We start from the raw sequence: 19,302 nt of genomic DNA, 5'->3' as shown, positions 1-19,302 counted from the left end.
CCAATGAGCACATTAAAAAGTGGCTTCAAAATGATAAGGCTAATTGAGTCTAAAAAATAAAAAAATCAAATTTCCCAGGAATTAAAGATGTCTCTGTGTATAATAAGTGTCTATATTTACACTGCATTTTTAACAGCGCAAATATACCTTTTACATAAGTTTCGAAACGTTTTTACTTATAGGTATATTCCTTTTTCCATCTGGATAGCAAACTTTTATTAGGCTATTAGTTTTTAAAGAAATTTAAACCTGATTCCTTGCTTATGTAATGATAAGTTGTTAACATCTTTGTTTAACTATAGGTATACTAATTTCGTAATGTAATTTTTACGATTATGTCTGCAAGTTTATTTCATGCTATATTAAGCAAAGTTCTAGCATTGGGGTTTATACAGCTGCAGTTTGTTTTGCTTAAAAATGTTTAATTAGCGTGACCTAAACTTAAGAAACGACATTCCAAACCAGGTCCCTGTTTAAGGTATTTGGAAATAGTTTTGATAATGATACATGAAGAAAATTTACAATACAATAAATCGTATCAAAGAAGTATGTCCGTGACAGAAATAAGTGGAACAAGGTGAATAAATCGGCAAGTATTTGTGTGTTTAAAATATTTAAAATTGTCAGTAACGTAAAAATAAAAGTTAACACGTCATGCAAGAAAAAGAAAGTACAATTTTTCATTTCACTTGATTAAGTTATACGTGCTCACTAAGTAACACTCATTGACTATAATACATGCAAAGTTTTATAGTGTATTGGCAAGCTTTTCTGTGTGGTTTTGGTTGAATAGAAATTAACCATAAAATATTGTCCTTAGCCACTGCTATTAGTTAAAGAATATTCCTGTAAATTGCAAATTGCATTTGTTGATTGATCGTCAATTTTGTTACGAGATATTAAAGTTTCGAACTTTTTATCACTATCAGATAACACTAATTAAATTACTTGTGAGTTAATTTGTGACGAAACCAGTGGTGAACTCGATGGAGAAGGGGGGGGGGGGGGGAATGGGGGTATAAATCACTCCTCCCCTAATCCCGCCCAAGAAATATTGAAATTAAACTATCATTCCCACCAACAAATGGAAAGAATTTGAAACCAAACAGCGTGGGAAAACCTTGGAAGAAACATAAAATGTAAGAGAACTGAAAGGACGGATTAGCTATTGATCTGAGAACCATATTGCAAGGATTTATATATTTTACGGTCTACTTAAACAAACCTAACCACCTTTGCATTTTCGTAACAATAAACCAAACTAAAGTCCCAGAAAAAAAAACTTTTATTTATTATACTGACATGACACAACCCTAACCTCAACTTTTATGTCGGAATACAGTAGTATGTCGGTCGTCTCCGTCCGTCATCCGTCCATCCGTCACTCTTTCGTCCGTCAACGCCACGCGTCCAGACAAGCGATTGACAACTGTACTTCATCCGTCCGTTCGAATATTTTCCTAAACAAGGTGCTCCCAAAAATCTATGTTTATCGCTCGGAGATTTATATAGATGTTGTTTAGTATCTAAGTCGTGTTTATGTACGTAACATATTAGAATTTCCTCGGAAAAAACTCATGGTCGTGATTAAATTGTTCGAACATCAGTTTCAAGAACCGCCATGTTGTTATACAAAACATCTGAACGACCTGTACAAGCATCATAGGCCTGCCTGTGTTCTGGTGACAACTGACTGCCGCGACGGAAACCATAGACATGATCCGTCCGTCCGTCAAAAAATTAGAGCTTGCCAAGCTTTCGACGGATGGACATATGGGTTTTTTTTTTACCATCGCGATTCCGTCTTTATTTCGATGAACTTCGTAACTTTTGGGGTTGCGGTCGTGGCTTTCATCCTTGTGAACTGCGGGCGGACGCAAACCGCCGACCGCAGAGGAGCGATGACTTGCGCCGCGGACGGGTCTGACGTTCGGGGACAACCGTCACAAAGGGATCTGCCCCCCCCCCCCCCACCCCCCCGGGCCCGGCCGTACCACGTCAAAACCTTCAGAAACCCGGGTGGCTGCTTGTCATCCTTTCCCGAGACGCTACAACCACCAAAGATCAACTCTTTTGATAGCACGGTCCGCCTCTTTCACCGTACCTATATACACGTAGTACACGGATCGAGTTATATCCTCCGGTGCCGTGTTGCCAGATCGCGGGACTTGTCCCCGTTCCGTGGAAATTTTCATGAGACCAATTTAAAATACAATATGACACTTTCATATTACGTCGGTTATTTTGTGTTCGTGAAATAAAATTCCCCAATATTCCTGTTAGTAAGGCTCATTACAAGAGTATCACAACCAACTGTGTATCGAACATGCTTTAAGGACGAGAGATAGTAACCAAAATATACGATATTGGTTTCAACCATTTTAAGGCGATAACAATTTTCCATATTTTGATATTTTTTTTAAAAATCTGGATTAGTTAACGTAATTTGGTGGAATGCCTGAAGTTGATAGTGACTCACTGCTACAAATAGTTTGACCTGTGAAGTCACTGGAGTTTAGTATCGAATTAATTTAGTGGGTATGAATACAGTGGCTTATACAAGAAATTTGTCAGGTTGGAATAGGAGGGGGAAAAATATAAAAAATATATAATTGAAACATATACCTATATATAAAAAATAAATTACATTGCTATTGACACCAACACACTGACATATCGGCCTACAGAAGTACCCACAGTTTGGAACTGAAGGCGTTGTAACAGATTACCTTGCTTCACCCAAAATTACATAGTTGCTGCATTCTCTAATATTTAGCTATTTTTTTTATCAACTTCGGGGACATTACTGATGTACTGTCAGTGGACACACACAACGTGTTATCTCTGCCTCAACAAGGGCAAAAGGTTTTATGAAATAAAGTAATAAAGACTGTTGAAACCAAATTGGCTTTTCGGGTTTTTATCTTTCCAACTTAAGAGATTCGTAATTAAAGATAAGCAGACAGACTGGCGATACGCCTGAATATCAGTGGTGTATACAGAAATTTATTTCGGGAGAGGGCTTGAAAAAAAAATGCGAGCGATTCTTTCAGAAACTACTCGCCAGAGATATGTAACATATAACTTCGGTAACCAGTAAATTCAAGTGTTATCTTGTTGTAAATAAACTTATAATACGAACTCAAACACGTAACATAATGTAGAATACTACTTAAAAATAATGCCGAACGTGATAAATATACGCAAATTGTTTTTTCAACTAAATTTCTTGACGCGAACAGCACGTAGTTTCCGTACCCGCCGCTAGAATCCTCTGCCAGAGCAGCTAAGTCGACTAACGAATCATTAGATTTTTAGAGCGAAATTTTAACCTATATAATGAAACGACTGCAATAATTTTTTGAAAAAGGCTTGTAAAATACTAAACCCCGGCTTTCGACCTGATTCTGAACAAAGAATTGTATTTAGATACATGCAATAGTTTCGGGCCATCCGCCACAGATGGCAGCACCGTGGTTAGGTACTAATTTCTGTTCCATGCCACTTCCGTTCCATTCACGAAATTATTCCTACCAAATGCTGTGTACCGAGAGCTAAGGTGTTACACATCAAAAATTAAATTTGAAATAAAATTTGAATTTTTGTTTTCAAAAATATTACGTCAGCAACAAGGGGTTTGGACGGTTACATTATCATCCTCAACATGTATCATCACTCCCTTATGTGGTTTGAGATTCCATATGTTGTAACAGATCGCCTTGCATCGTCCAAAAATAACAAACTGCATTCGCCAAATCTCTCATAATTTTTAACAACGTAAGCGAGAAGTACTGCCGAAAACAATACCTACCCACCATAGGTGGGTATGCAAAATCTTCTTTTTTTCAATATAAATAAAAATGTAAACGTTCGTTCGATCGAAATCTTAAATTTCCGAAAGTTCTTCATCGATTGCATTGAAATTTTTTGTAACTTTTATTTCGAATACGCTCGTGTTTTTATATAGGCTACCTATGTTACCCCTATGACAGGTAAAACGATAGATAAAAATATAGATAGATAAATACCTACCCACCATAGGTGGGTATGCAAAATCTTCTTTTTTTCAATATAAATAAAAATGTAAACGTTCGTTCGATCGAAATCTTAAATTTCCGAAAGTTCTTCATCGATTGCATTGAAATTTTTTGTAACTTTTATTTCGAATACGCTCTTGTTTTTATTTAGGCTACCTATGTTACCCCTATGACAGGTAAAACGATAGATAAAAATATAGATAGATAAATATATATGAATGTTTTAGTGTTCGTCTTCTATTTTGTAAAGATAAAGACATAAAGAGATAAAGATATATAGAGAGGGATATAAATAGATATAGGTATATAGAGATATATAGAGATAGAATGAGTGATGTGTATAAATACATTTTATGTATATAAAATGTATAGATGTATAAATGGGGAGATAGGTTGAGATATAGATATAAACATAGATACATATATAGAGAGCTAGAGTGATATGGAAAGATATGGATTTATATCGATATATAGAGATATATAGATATAGAGATTTTTATATATAGATAAAAATATAGTGAGATTTATATATGGTCATATGTAGAGACGTAGCGAGAGATCGAGAGAGAAATAGAGATAGGGTATATGTGTACCTACTTCAGAAAAAAATTAAAAAATAAAAAATTCAAAAAGATGTAGGAACGCTTGCAGGACATTAGATAATAATTTTAATAAAAATCCGCACATTTATTTAGGCTACATGCTGCAGAAATTTTAAGAGCCAATATTTTTTTCCCAGGGAATGCTGGCAACACTGTCTCCGCGTACCTCCGTCTCGACTCTATGAGGATCCATCTTGTCGCAGCCCTTCGACGTCACCCTGCAATCGGATACTACTCCACCCCCCCCCCCCTTCCCCTTTCCTTTCCGCAATACGCGCGGTGCTCCAAAAACAAACCTCACGACCCCAGCGACTGTTACAAAAGCCGGCAAACCTTTTTTTTTCACGAGGTCTTTATCTTCATCTCTTTCGCTCGCGACAGATTCTCTATTGTTCACGCCTGATTGCACTTCTCAAGAGATAATTGGCCGGGATGCACATAACCTAAAATATTTTCAGTGGTAGGAGACTCGGCTATTACACAGAGTAGGTTTCAAGCCGGTTCACCATTTGTAGAGACCTGCAAAAATTGCGGTTTCGTTGGCCTTCAGGATAGACTGCGCATACCCGTGTACACTTGGGCAAATAACGCAAATTCATTGGCTGCCGACTTGTAAGTCGTCTCAGCTGGTTTGTCTGTGATTCGATCCTTCTTTGGTTGAGGGTTTATAACTGGTTTAGATTCGTCCAGATGAACAGTAAGCCAATAGCAAAATTATCTAAGAGGTATATGTGTTTGAATTCGAGCCTATCACCGAATGAATCCGCGAATTTTGCAGGTCTCTAACATTTGCCTCGCTATGGACAATTGTAACACTCACTGACGCCATTAGCGTGAGAAAACCAAGTTCGCGTTATATCTAAAGGACCAGGGGTTCATCACAACTATGTTTGCCAATGAAGATACAAAAGCGGCTATAAAATGGGTTTTTAATCTCCGCAATAAACCGAAATACGCCAAAAGCAACAAACGCAAAAAAAAACTATGATATAGTTTATAAAACAATCTAAAAATGAAAAAAAAAAATTATACGTATACAAACCTATGAATATTTGTGTGCTTGTGTGTGAGAGCAAGACTTGTAGTACTCTCCAGCTATGCAACCTCAGTAACGAGCAAATTCGTATGTTATTGTGTTGGTAATGTTGTAAATAAACATATAATACGAAAATCTGACACGAAATTTAAAGAATAAATCTTAAAAATAATTCCGAACGCGATAAAAATACTGATCAATAAAATATTCACTTTTTCAGCACCAAAGTTTCTAGACGGGAATCACATGCTTACTTTTTGCGCCCACCGCTAGAATTCTCTGTGTGGATCACAACAATTGCTTGCTATCATAATTCACAGATAGCAGCAGGAAACAGAAAATTTTCAAAATTTTCAAACTATTAAAAACGAAATTTTCACATATATGTGCTTTACAATCTTATACCTTAGTGATTCATATTGAATACTTTTCAATATAGCTATTTATTTATTGTGAGAATTAGTGATAAAAATTGTATTTATAAACTTTTTCCTAGCATATTTTCAAGTATATTTATATAAGTGAGGTTATGTTCTCGTATGTTGCGTTATAATTATTACGTTAATATTTAAATATATATATATGTTTACCGATTTTCATTGCCCTGGATTATTTTACAAAGTTGAATAGTTAATTTTGTAAATGTGTTTATGTTAATAATTCATACTTGACCTTGTCTTCGCCAAAACCCAGGATACTGGGGAAGTTTTGAGAGGAAGGAGTTGTTGTGTTGTCAGGTTGGTAAATGGAAAAAGGATATGTTTTTTTTTGTTTTTGGTATCTTTGGAGGATAAAAAAGGGACAGAGGAAAAAGAAGAGGGGGGGTGAAGGATATAAGATGGAAGTAGTATGTATTTTGTGGAAGGAAATGTGAAAGAAAATAAAGGTGATAATAGTTTAAGAAACTGTGGTAGTTATTTGAAACAACCAGCGGCGAAGCCAGGGAGGGGGGGGGGGGTTTAAAGGGTTCAAACCCCCCTCCCCCTTAGCACCAAATCTATAATTAATTTATTATTCATCACTCAAACAAATTTCATATTAAAATTATTAAAAATTTTGACCATTACAATATTAAAATTTAAGAACCGAAAACTGCTAAAATAGCACTATTTTACACCTTAAAATCCAAAATTTTCCCGGGGGAGGACCCCCGGACCACCCGCTTTAATACGTGGGGTGGGGGGGGGGGGCGCATGCTTCTTAACCACCCCCATACACAAATCCTGGCTACGCCACTGGAAACAACAGACCTACAGTGTGAGTGCCAGCGTGTAGCGCGCACTGACCTTTGTGGGGCATCTTCCAGAAGGCGTCCGCGGCGCAGGCGGGCTCCCTAGCCGCGCCCCCCACCAGGCTCGCGCCTAGCAGCGTCTTGTCCGGCTGCGGGGGCGTGGCGCCGGGGAACCCCGCTGCCAGCAGTCCGCCCGCCTGCAGCAGACTGGCTCCCAGCCTGGCCGCTGCCTGCCACCCCTGCGAGCAGTACCGACTCTGTACCAACCCATAGTCACAGTACACTGAAAGAAATTTTTTTGTATATTTTACAAGGAAAATCCTTGGAAACCCTGTTGCCAACGGTTTTACTTGTAAAACTACAAGACAGAGCTTAGTACCATGTGCGATTTTGCAAGGCTCTGACTTGTAGTTTTGCAAGAAATATCCTTGGCAAAAGGGTTTCCAAGAATTTCCCTTGTAAAAGTACAAATTTTTTTTTAGACTGTAAATTTTGTTCAAGAGATACTTCTTTGCTGAGGGGGGATGGGGCCTACAATTTTCGAGCGACTGCTAGAGACCTGTGAAATTCGCGGATTCATTTCGCGATAGGATGGAGTCCAAATGCTTTTGACGTTATTTTGCTTCAGTGATTGGTAGAGACCGGAAAAAATTCACGAGTTTCAATGACTTCCAGGATAGACTCCAATATCCTCTACACACTCGGGCAAATGCCAACTGTTCATTGGCTGTTGACTTGTGAGTCGTCTCGACTGGGTGGCCTGTGATTCGACACTTCTGTGAGTGAGGGTCTCTAAATGGCCCTCAGTCATCCAGATTTAACAGTGAACCAATGACAGAAGCAGCACTAAGGTATAATTATTTGAATTTTAGCATAACACGAAATGAACCCGCGAATTTTTCAGGTCTCTAGTGATTGGGCCACAGTTTATCTAAAGGACTCTGGGCCAATGAAAAATCTTCAACAGAAGAATGAGCGAATCACGATCATTTCCAGTTCAACAGGTGTTACGAGTCGGTGACCAATCAGCATATGTAATTTGCACCAGTGCGTATAGGGGATCATGGAGTCTATCCTTTTAGGGATTTTAAATCACGAATTTTTCCAGGTCTCTAGCGATTGCATGAAGGGAATAGTTAGGTACGTGGTGGGGGAAACCGGTAGAGGAGGAGATGGCATGGGAAAAGGTAGAAATTACGTAGCATACTTGCACACTTGCATGCTTGCACACTTGCAACCTTGCATACTTGCATACTTACAACATTGCATACTTGCATTCTTACGCAGGGGCGCAACAACAGGGGGGCAATGGTATTTTGCCCTCCTCCCCGTCCGAAACCTTGAAGTGGGAGCAAATGGGGGCAAATAAAGTGCTGTGTAATCAATTTTTAGATGATAAAATTGCTTAAATAGCACCATTTTCCACCTTGAAATACAAATTTCCCCCCCCCCCCCCCACTTCAATAGGGGGGAAAGATGATTCTTTATAAAAAGGTATATTGCCCCCCCCCCTTTTGGAAATTTAGTTGTTGCGCCCCTGTGTTGAAGTGATACTTCTTTGCTGGGGGGGGGGGGGGGGGGGCTAAAATTTTCGAGCGATTGCTAGAGACATGTAAAATTCGCGGATTCATTTCGCGATAGGATAGAGTCAAAATATTTTTGACATTATTTTGCTTCAGTGATTGGGCCACAGTTTATCTGAAGGACTCTGGGGCCAATGAAAAATCTTTAACAGAAGAATTAGCGAATCACGATCATTCCAGTCGACAGGTGTTACGAGTCGGTAACCAATCAGCAGATGTAATTTGCACCAGTGCGTAGGGGATCATAATTGAGTCTATCCTTTTAGGGATTTGAAATCGTGAATTTTGATAAAAATTATAAGATTTACAAACATTTTGAACGGATACGATGGTGTGCCTACAAAGGGAATTATGAATTTTTTTGTCCCCCAACCATTGTTTTTTCCACCTTTTGCAGTAATAATTGGTCGTATAAAAAATTATTTCAGACGGAAATTGAATTATAATTCATTATTTCAAAATAAATTGAAACAAGCTCTTGGTACGGAAATAAAGTTTTTTTTTTTTAAATCCTACCCCTGGTTTTTAGCCCCTTGCAGCAAAGTTTGTCTTGCCAAAAATTGTTTCAGAAATTTTTTTTAGATATATATTATAAGATTTATAATTTTATTTAACAAATTCGATTGTATACATACTAAGGGAGTTATGCAATTTTTTTGTCCTACAGCCCTTTTTCTCCACCCCTTGCAGTTATTGTTGGCAACATAAAAATTTTATTTTGACAAAAATATTTAATAATTGTCCTACCAGTAATAAAACGTTCAAACGGTTGTGATATTCGTTATATGGTAGGAATTATAATAATTTCATTTTTTTTAAAATAATAATTACACATGTTTACACCTTTGGTCGGATATTGCCTATTAATGATCTCGACCGAGATTTTCCATTACTATATTTTATGTAACAGTTTGGAAGTAATTTTGGAAAAATTATGGGCAGTAATAAAACTGTGATATATATAGTTGTATGTATATATATAAATATATATAGTTGTATTTATATATGTTTGTATATATAAACTTGTAAGTGACGATGGTTTTGGGTTCTATAGACTATAAAACGAAAAACACTATAAAAATTTTTTGGAAGTCGCACAATGGTAACGGCTACAATAGATAGTATTTCTTCGAAATCTACCTAAAACTATGTAATAAAGTTTTGTCTAAATATTTTGTTCTCTATGGGTATACTTGGCAACACAGCACTCTGAATGAAGCAAGGACCTCGTTTAAAGTAGATATCGTGCATTGAAAATGGAGAGTAAAAGCCCATTTAAATGCAACTGCAATCTAAGGATGAAACACGCTAAAACAACACTCATCAGGGCAGTTCAAAACATCATAGGCAGAGACCCGGAAATTTCGTGGATTCGTTCGGCTTTAGGAAAGAATTTAAATTCATACGTGTGCTCAAACCATGTTTTCTTTCTCATTGTTTGATTTATTAGAGATAACATTTTATCATTGTTAATTGGTAGAGACCTGAAAAATTCGCGGGTTAATTTAGTGTTATGCTAAAATTCAAATAATTATACCTTAGTGCGGCTTATGCCATTGGTTCACTGTTAATCTGGATTAATGAGGGCCAATTAGAGACCCTCACTCATAGTAGTGTCGAATCACAGGTTACCCAGTCGAGACGACTCACAAGTCAGCAGCCAATGTATAGTTGACATTTGCCCGAGTGTGTAGAGGATATTGGAGTCTATCCTGAAGTTCATTGAACCCGCGAATTTAACCGGTCTCTATTAATTGGCACTCACTGCCTGATTCGCTTACTTCTCTCCTAGCTGGGCATCGTTGGCTCACGGTCGTAGAGGGGCGTGTCGAAATAACTGCGGTCCAATCACGAACACAGTGCGAGAGTGTGAAGGTCCGCATCCTAACTTGAAAGCGTGAAATTTCCGTGTCTCTAATCACGGGCATTGCACACGTCGCTTCCCGTTACACAGCAAACACCAGCATTGAAGCGCATACACACATCTGCTCCACTCTGATGATTGGACTGCAGTGCTCTTGACGAACCTGAGCCAGCTGCAAACCAGGAGAAGAAGTGACTACCCAATCGCGTGTGACCCGCCAGAGGACGTGACCTTGTTATCGACCGAAAAAAATTCTCGCGGGTTCATTGACCTCCAGGATAGACTCCGCAGTCATCAGCATTCTCGGGCAAATATGACACCTGTCCATTGGCTGCTGACTTGTGATACATCTCAACTTGGTTGTCCGTAATTCGGCACTTTCTTAGTTTGGGGTTTCTCATTGGTAGAGACCTGAAAATTTCGCGGATTCATTGATATCTAGGATAGACTCCACAGTCCTTTAAATACTCGCGGAAATGACCTGTTCATTGGCTACTGACGCGTGAGACGTCTCAACTAGGCTGTCCGTAATTCGGCACTTTCTTGGTTTAGTGTTTCCCATTGGCTCACAGTTCCCCGGATAAAATGTGGGCCAATCGAGAAGCGATACGAAGGTATAGTTGTTTTGATGCTAGACTATCGCGAAATGAATCCGCGAATTTTGCATGTCTCTACTCATTGGCTTACAATTCTCCAAATCATATATAGGCTAATCACAGAATCGGTACAAAAGTTTACCTATTTTAATTTTTTTAATTTTTTTAATTTAGCCTATCGCAAAATTAATGCCCGAATTTTTCCCTGTCTCTTTAATGAGCAGTCCAAAAGAGTTTGATTTATACATAGGCAAGTTGAGTCTAACCTGGAGTGAAATGAATCCGAAGAATAATATTGCTCTACCAATCAGTAGGGGCATACATATTTCGCGAAAAGATTCTGAGACTAGCTAGAAGCTAAAACGCTGTAGAATCGCCTGTGTTTCGTAATTGGGTTAGTTTATTTTAGGTACATGTCGATTGCTACAACACCAATCACAGTGACTCAGTACGGAAGAAAACGCCTCCTGAGTGGCTCGGTCAAATAAGGTAACGACTATCCCGCAGACGGCCACCAATTACAAGGTTGGTGCGGGTATACCTTGTTACAATCTCATGAGCGTTCAGATTTTTTCACGAAAAATGCCTGCCCCTACCAAACAGTAGGGACCGGAAAAATTCGCGGATTCAATTACCTCTAGGATAGCCTCCATTATCCTCTGCACTTCTCAAGTAAACACGCCTGTTCATTGGTTACTAAATTGTGAGTCGTCTCCACTGGGTAGCTTGTGATTCGACGCTTCTTTGGTTGATAGTATTTCATTGGCCTAGAGAGCTCCAGTTAAACCGCGAGCCAATAGCAGAACCAGCAGAATTATACACATGTTTGAATTTCAGCCTATCACGAAATGAATCCGCGAATTTTTCCGGTCTCCATCGATTACTTAATATTTCTACTCAATTTTGACTTTTGTTTTGTTCACGTGTTTGTTAAGGGTTTTAATGCCTTGCTAACGTAAATTCAAGTCTTCATCCCAAAATCAAAAAAGACTTGCTCGGTCGCTAGAGTCTGTGGAAAGTCCAATGTGAAGCTGCTTCAAGAGTCAAGTGTCTCGCCTGCTAAGACTCAGTAACGGAGAGACATACAAGCAGGGCGTCTCGCCACTAGGAGGGCCACTGAATCTCCTTCTCAGATACAGGAATGGCGTCAGATCAAGCTGTTTTAAGAGCCATTGCATAGCTGTGCCAGTAGCTTCCTTAATAAAAAAAAATATATAGGGCATATATCTACCCGACTAAATATAAAACTGTATCTGCCTGTGCGAACACAGGTACAGTAGCTAGCAGGGGCGCCAATCTAGTGGTTTCTCAAGTGCGGAAGAAAAACGGGGGGGGGGGGGGGGGGTCACGCAGGCCGAGTTTTGCGCGTGGGTTTTAATTGAAACAAGCCATCTCTGGATAGGATGCTTGTATGTTGTATACCGCCCCTTTGCAAGCCTACGTGCAAAGCAAAGAGCATAAAACTTTAAAACATACAGAAAGCGCCCCGTGAAACGTAGTTTTGACGTTTACGTTCATTACCCTATTTCCACAGTCACGATTTTGCAAGCGCCTACGGGATCCCTCAGATAAGGAGGGGGGGAGAGGTTAATTCCAAGGGGTGCCCTGTCACCCCTCCCCCCGGTATCTAAGCCCATGGTAGCTTGTATAAAATAACGAGATGGAATGTTCCGGACACGTATAATCCAACCACTGGCAGGGGACTGGCCGACGAATCAGGCTGGTCGGTAGCCGGGCGTCTTGAAACAATCGTCCCTGGTGGCTGGTGAGTTATGGGCGGCGCGCGCAGGGGCGAACACCGATATTAGTCTTCATTTACCGAACAGTGAGCTGACCCCTGCGCCGCCGCTGACGCGCACAAACAATGCCCGGGGGGGTCGCCGTGAGTCGGCGGTATCTGCGGTACTGCCCGCGCGCGCTGTCCTGCGCCCCGCTGGAGACACGCTACCGTCGGCGCGCGAGGTCTGGTTCCCAGCAGGGACCGGACCCCTCCTTTCCAGCATTTTTTAAAAAAATTGGTTGTCTGTAAAGTCGGTTTACGGACGATAGTTAAACGTGAAAACGTCATAACAAAACATTGATGAAATGATTGCATACTTTTATGAATAAAATAGAATCATTTTTATTGAATTATCATTATTTTGTATGGTTACAAAGAAGGAGTGAAATTAAATCTACAATTTAATTGATAAAATTACTTTTATTTGCACTCATTAATTCAAACATATTTATTACTTTAATGAACAGATTATTTTAACTATAACTTTTATACATGTTTGCTATTTAACTTCCTCCAATCTGTGTTATTCTGTTAAGGATAGGACGATGATAGGAAAAGTAGGAAACGAATGGGAGTGTTTCAAGTTTAATGTGCCTCGAAAAAGTCAAATCGATGGTTGTTCCAATCGAGTGTATGAGAGATAGATGCGGCGCAAGCGTACAATGATCGTAACGGGACACAGCGTAACGGGATAATGTGCGTAACGGGACACTTTTTCGTGCGTGCAGCTGGCGTTCATCGATGTATTAGACGTTGTCACGTCAAAAAGTGAAGCCACACAAAGACAATTCTAGCATCTTAGTCACATATAGTTACAGACTGATTATTCCGGGAAGATTACTGTAATTCTTAGTGTTGCTACAGTAATGTATTCCCTCTGCATAATACGCAGAAGCACACGTGTTACTGTGAGAATGTCTTTAATACACACTTGATGTTCGTTTTTCATGTATTTTTTTTACAAAATCATTAAAACATTTACTTGATTAATTTCATACTCGTTTCGGCAACCAAAATAATCATTCTCACTGCAAACAGTGACTCTATACAAGATACCTGCCCGGTACAATAAATATGTTACCATCACTGTGCCTACCTACAGGACATATTCTGCGCTCCTTAAGACTACTGTAATGCCAGATACAAGAAAAATAAGCCAACGTCTCCGAACTATGAGGCCTTCTTCGTAGGTAATTGACATGCCTTTCAAATAGCGTCATGGCCAATGCCATACATGCAGTTCAAACATTTCTGAACCGTAGGGCCTTCATTTTCGATATTAGTCATACCTTCCAAACAAGACAAGAGTCTCCGAACTACCACACCTAAGGAATGGATATAACCTATTACAAGTATATTGACCTACTAACTAGGCATGTTTTACGTTTGCTATAGAACCAAGCATTGAAAAAAGTATTAAGAACAATGAAAAAAGTTCCTCAAGAAAAATAATTATTTAAATTTCTATGTGTGAACTTTGGAATTCTAAAAGACTACTGTTCCCTGAGATTTCAGCGTGCCAAAAAAAAATTCTTTTAAATTTTTTATAACTGAAATGTACTCAAAAAATTATATAATGGTCATACTAAACCACCTCCTTCAAAAAAAAAAATCCTGGCTACGGCACTGCTCCCTGCAACGCTCGAAGTCAACGCTAAGTTAAGGGTCCTCGCCCCGTCGGGGCTGTGCTTGTGATAGTGATCCTAGCCGGTGCTTCTAGCGCCTTCTAGCGCCTTCTAGCGCGGTGTCGCCTCCAAGCACAAGGCCATGAACTGGCGCGCAGTCGTCGTCATGCGCAGGACAACCATGAGATATGAGCAGTAACCGTTTCATTAGGCTATATGGTGGATTAATGAAGATAAAGGTGCGACGCGATTCTCTTGATTGCTTTCAAGAATCTCTACCGGGTGTTTCAACCCTAAAAATGATCAAGAAAATGCGCAAAATAACGATTTAATAAAATACGGAAACAGAACAAGCCATCGGTACTCAGAGTTTTTTTTTTTTTTTTTTTTGCAAAGAGAGACCACGCTGATATATTGAGCAGTTTTTCAATAGCGTATTTTTTTATGAAACTCTGCACATTCGTACGTGTGCCCAGGTAGGCGGGGTCCTTGAGATAAATTTATGGTACAACGTCACACGATTACGCGCTGATAGGCTTAGGAATGGTAATGAACCATCGACCATCACCTAGACAGATCAGCCAGCAAGAACATTGGTCACCAACAGCTTATTTGACTTACTACACATCCTAAGTTAAATCACATAATTTTCTATTTAAACATTCCTTGAATGAAACATAATATAAAATATACATACTATACACCAAATCCTGAAATTTTAAGTAACTTAGAGTTGTCTGACCTCCGCTGAGTGTCAATTTCGGGCCCTTTTACGTATCTGCCAAACTGTTGCAAAAGTTAATTCAACTTCACTAATATTCAGTTGTCGATTAAAACTTTTCTATTGTGCGTTGTTGACTAATATGGGTTATCAAATAATTATATCAATTTTTTATTTTACCACAAGTAATATAAACAACCAAGTTTTGTAGATTTTAAATCGTTTTCCAATATATATCTTCCGTACATTCGACTATGTAACACCCAGATTTGTACTATTGGAAAATCAAATAAGAACTTAGTTAAAAATTTAAAAAATTTCGTATTCAAGAGCAAATAACGCAAGTTGTGAAAAATAAAATCATAGTAAAAATTATGAAATTGTAACGATATAAATTATATCTATGTAAATTCACCGGTACCAGAGACAAATGATACAATGTTCAAACATACAAATGGTCTGAAAACCTTCTTGTAAATAATACATAGCTAGAGACCGGAAAAATTCGCGGATTCTTTTCGCGATTGGCTGGAAGCCAAACATGTTTACCTTATTCCTGCTTCTGCTATTGGACCACAGATGGCTAGAAAGACTCAGAACCAACGATATTCCTTCCCATGCAACCCACACACCAGGTCTTACAAGTCAGTAGCCAATGAGCAGGTGGCATTTTCCAGAGTACGTAGAGGATTTCGGAGTCCATCTTAAAGGTCAACGAAACCGCGAATTTTTCCAGTCTCTATACATAGCCCTACACATGAGGAAAGTCACGATTATTTTTCGGATTCATTTCACTCCAGGCTAAACTTGCCTTTGTATGATCAAGCCTTTTTAGAATGCCCATTGGTCGATAAAAAAAACACATCTTATTTTGCTGTTCACGCGTGATTGGGTAACCACATCATCTCCTCGTTTAGGCTATAACTAACTACGGTTCGTCAAGGGCTTGTCAAGAAAACTGTAGTCCAATAATTAGGGACACCTCTATTTCGCGATTTCATTTCATGTCAAGGTATTTCACAAAACACTGTAGCTTTTTCTAAGAGTCATGGCAAATTGTGAGGGTGCAGCAGTACGGTGACCACATTCTCATTGGCCCCGTCAAGAGCGGGACGACACCTCTCACCGACCTCAGCCAATAACCACAGGAGAAAAGCTACAGTATTTTGTGAAATGCCTTGACACGAAATGTATTCGCGAAATACAGGTGCCCCTGCCAATAATCAACGTGAAGCAAAATTGTATACGTGCTTCAAGTCTACAATGAATCGGCTGAATAATCGTGGCTCTACATATGAGGAAACAAAGGGAGGTGTTACTTTTGAACGTTAGGGGAGCAGCGATGAGCTGTGTGTCACGACGCAGCGCGGCGGGCAAGACTAACCGCGCGTGTAAACGTGTCGACGAGTCACAAAAGACCGGGGCGACGGGTGACGAACTGATGTCATTAGCAGCATGCTGTCACGTCACGTATCTACCTCCACACTCCTTCCTAACCCCAACAACACGGCCTCAAAAGAGAGAAAAAAATAAATATCTGCCGGGCTGTTTCCGCTTTCCGGCAGGGTTGGGTGTGGATGCTGAGTAGGTAACCGCCGTAATTATTTTTCCTGAGTCATTGTAAAGATCCTCCAATTTCGTGAATTCAGTTGGTGTCAGGCAAAAATTTAAAGCCTTGTGTTTTATCTACCTACCATTGCTTTCCTATTGGTAGAGACCTGCAAAATTCGCGGATTCATTCGGTGATAGGCTAGAATTCAAACACATATACCTCTTAGATAATTTTGTTATTGGCTTACTGTTCATCTGGACGAATCTCAACCAGTTATAAACGCTCAACCAAAGAAGGATCGAATCACAGACAAACCAGCTGAGACGACTTACAAGTCGGCAGCCAGTGAACTTGCGCTATCTGCCCGAGTGTACAGGGGTATGTGCAGTCTATCCTGAAGGCCATCGAAACCGCGAATTTTGCAGGTCTCTACCTATTGGCTTATTTCATGGCGAGAACCTTTTAAATCTCTTTAATTGGCACTGGCTGATTCGCTGATTTCTCTCCTAGCGGGGCGCCATTGGCCCACAGTCGCCGAGGGGGCGTGTCCAGATAACTGCGGTCCAATAAAGGACACAGGACAAGCGTACGAACAGTTCCATTCTATCTTGCAACCAAATTGATCCGCGAAATTTCCGTACCTCTAGTCATTGGGTAGCAAAGCAAACTATAAAAAAAACATGTATATTTCCTTCAAGTTGAAGATTGTAAAATAAAGCTTTTAATTAAATTATCGATTCAAGGATCAAACCATGGTGGTTGAATCATTCAGTGAATAAATTGCTGATTATTTGATGAGTCAGGATTTTCATTGCGGATTCGTTGGGTAACAATGTAGATTTGAAGCACATATATGTCAGCTCCGAGCCAGTTGTAAATAAGGAAAATAAATGGTTACCTAGTGAAGTGTAACCCTCCGGAAATTAAATACGTGTCTTTGTTAACGACCAATGAACACTCTCTAAAAAAAATGCTTGATTATAAATAGGCAAATTGAGTCTATAGCCTGGAGCGATAGTCTTAAACAAAACAAAAATTTCTTCTTTTACAAAATATTAATTTGGAAATCAGTTGCCAAAAACTGGTTTGTAACTTTGTTAAACACATGACCATGGTTTAGTTTTGCATATAGGTATCAAATACGTTTATCGAGATAATTATGAGTATTTCTTACGAAAATTTGCACATAATTTTATATTTTAATTTATGTTTCACTCAAGCATTAAATTTTCAAACGATGGAAAATATAATCGAAATATCAACATTTATTACTTTATTTTGTTGCACCATGCTTATTAATGTTAAAAATATCAACGCTGGAAAGCTATCAATGGAACTGCACTGGGACAACACAAAGTTTCGATGCCCGGGTAAGAATCCGAACCCAGTATTACTGCGAACACAGTTGTTTTCATGCCAATGTACAAAATTTCATAAATAATTGTAACCTTTCAAAATAAAATTTGGTTCTCTGTAAAGTCGGTTTACGGACGATAGTTTAACGTGACAACGTCATAACAAAACATTGATGAAATGCTTGCATACATTTATGAATAAAATTGAATCATTTTTATTGAATTATCACTATTTTGTATGGATACAAAGGAGTGAAATGAATTCTACAATTTAATTGATAAATTTACTTTTATTTGCACTCATTAATTCAAATATGTTTATTACTTTAACGAACAGATTATTTTAACTATAACTTTTATACATGTTTGCTATTTAACTTCTTCCAATCTGTGTTATTCTGTTAAGGATAGGACGATGATAGGAAAAGTAGGAAACGAATGGAAGTGTTTCAAGTTTAATGTGCCTCGAAGAAGTCAAATCGATGGTTGTTCCAATCGAGTGGAAGAGAGGTAGATGCGGCGCAAGCGTACAATGATCGTAACGGGACAATGTGCGTTACGGGACACTTTTTCGTGCCGGCAGCCGGCGTTCATCGATTTATTAGACGTTGTCACGTCAAAAATTTTGCGTTGGGCGCAATGCGAATGGCGATAATCCACTTTGGGAAAACATATTTTATTTTCGTTGTGTATGGAGGGTAGGGAGGGGGTAGTTTGACGGTCGATCAGTCTCGCTCCGTTATTTATGTCGGCCTCGCCCCGACGGGAGAATTCTGCGGGAAGGCAACACTACACTAGCACGTGAGAGGCCTCGCCACTGTCGCCACAAATAACACAACCCCCCTCGAGCTCGGAGGAAGATACACGGGGAGGGGGGGGGGGGTCGCTCCCTCCACAGACACTTGCTCAACCCGCCCTCGTCATAAACAACACCCCCTTCCCGGCAAACCTCTCGACCCCGGCGGGCACTCGGCACAGCTGCGCGAACCTCCCTAATGGCATATTTAGGGAAATACGCCTCGCGCCACTTCAAGCCCCTAGTGTTGCACTCTTTTCCCCCCCGCCGACCGGTTTGTTACAAGTCTCCGGCGCGCGCAGGGGTGTACAAGAGTCGAGGGCCACGCGCGCAGGGATGCAGCCTGCACACCTTTGTCACCGCTAATTTACCGACGAATGCAAAACAAATTACAGGAAATAGTAACGATGGGTACTCAAGGTGTATAGGAAGGGATAAAGTAATAACCTGTTTAATTTCACAGTATGAGTATACTACATTTTTTGACGTGACAACGTCTAATAAATCGATGAACGCCGGCTGCA

At 39.5% G+C, this 19,302-nt stretch overlaps 1 protein-coding gene across 1 annotated transcript in view; it reads right to left on the bottom strand.

Annotated features, from left to right (window-relative positions):
- Nucleotides 1-19,302, bottom strand: part of LOC134539669 (paired box protein Pax-6-like) — a 247,352-nt gene that overhangs the window by 214,663 nt on the left and 13,387 nt on the right. The window contains exon 2 of the mRNA XM_063381856.1: nucleotides 6,962-7,145. Within this exon, the coding sequence (XP_063237926.1) occupies nucleotides 6,962-7,145 (184 nt within the window). The remainder of the gene's footprint in view (nucleotides 1-6,961; nucleotides 7,146-19,302) is intronic.

This window comes from Bacillus rossius, chromosome 15, assembly GCF_032445375.1.
Source record: "Bacillus rossius redtenbacheri isolate Brsri chromosome 15, Brsri_v3, whole genome shotgun sequence".
NCBI classification, from domain to species: Eukaryota; Metazoa; Arthropoda; class Insecta; order Phasmatodea; family Bacillidae; genus Bacillus; species Bacillus rossius.
The sequence above is the reverse complement of the archived record's forward strand: the minus strand, read 5'-3'. Positions and strand labels throughout refer to the sequence as shown.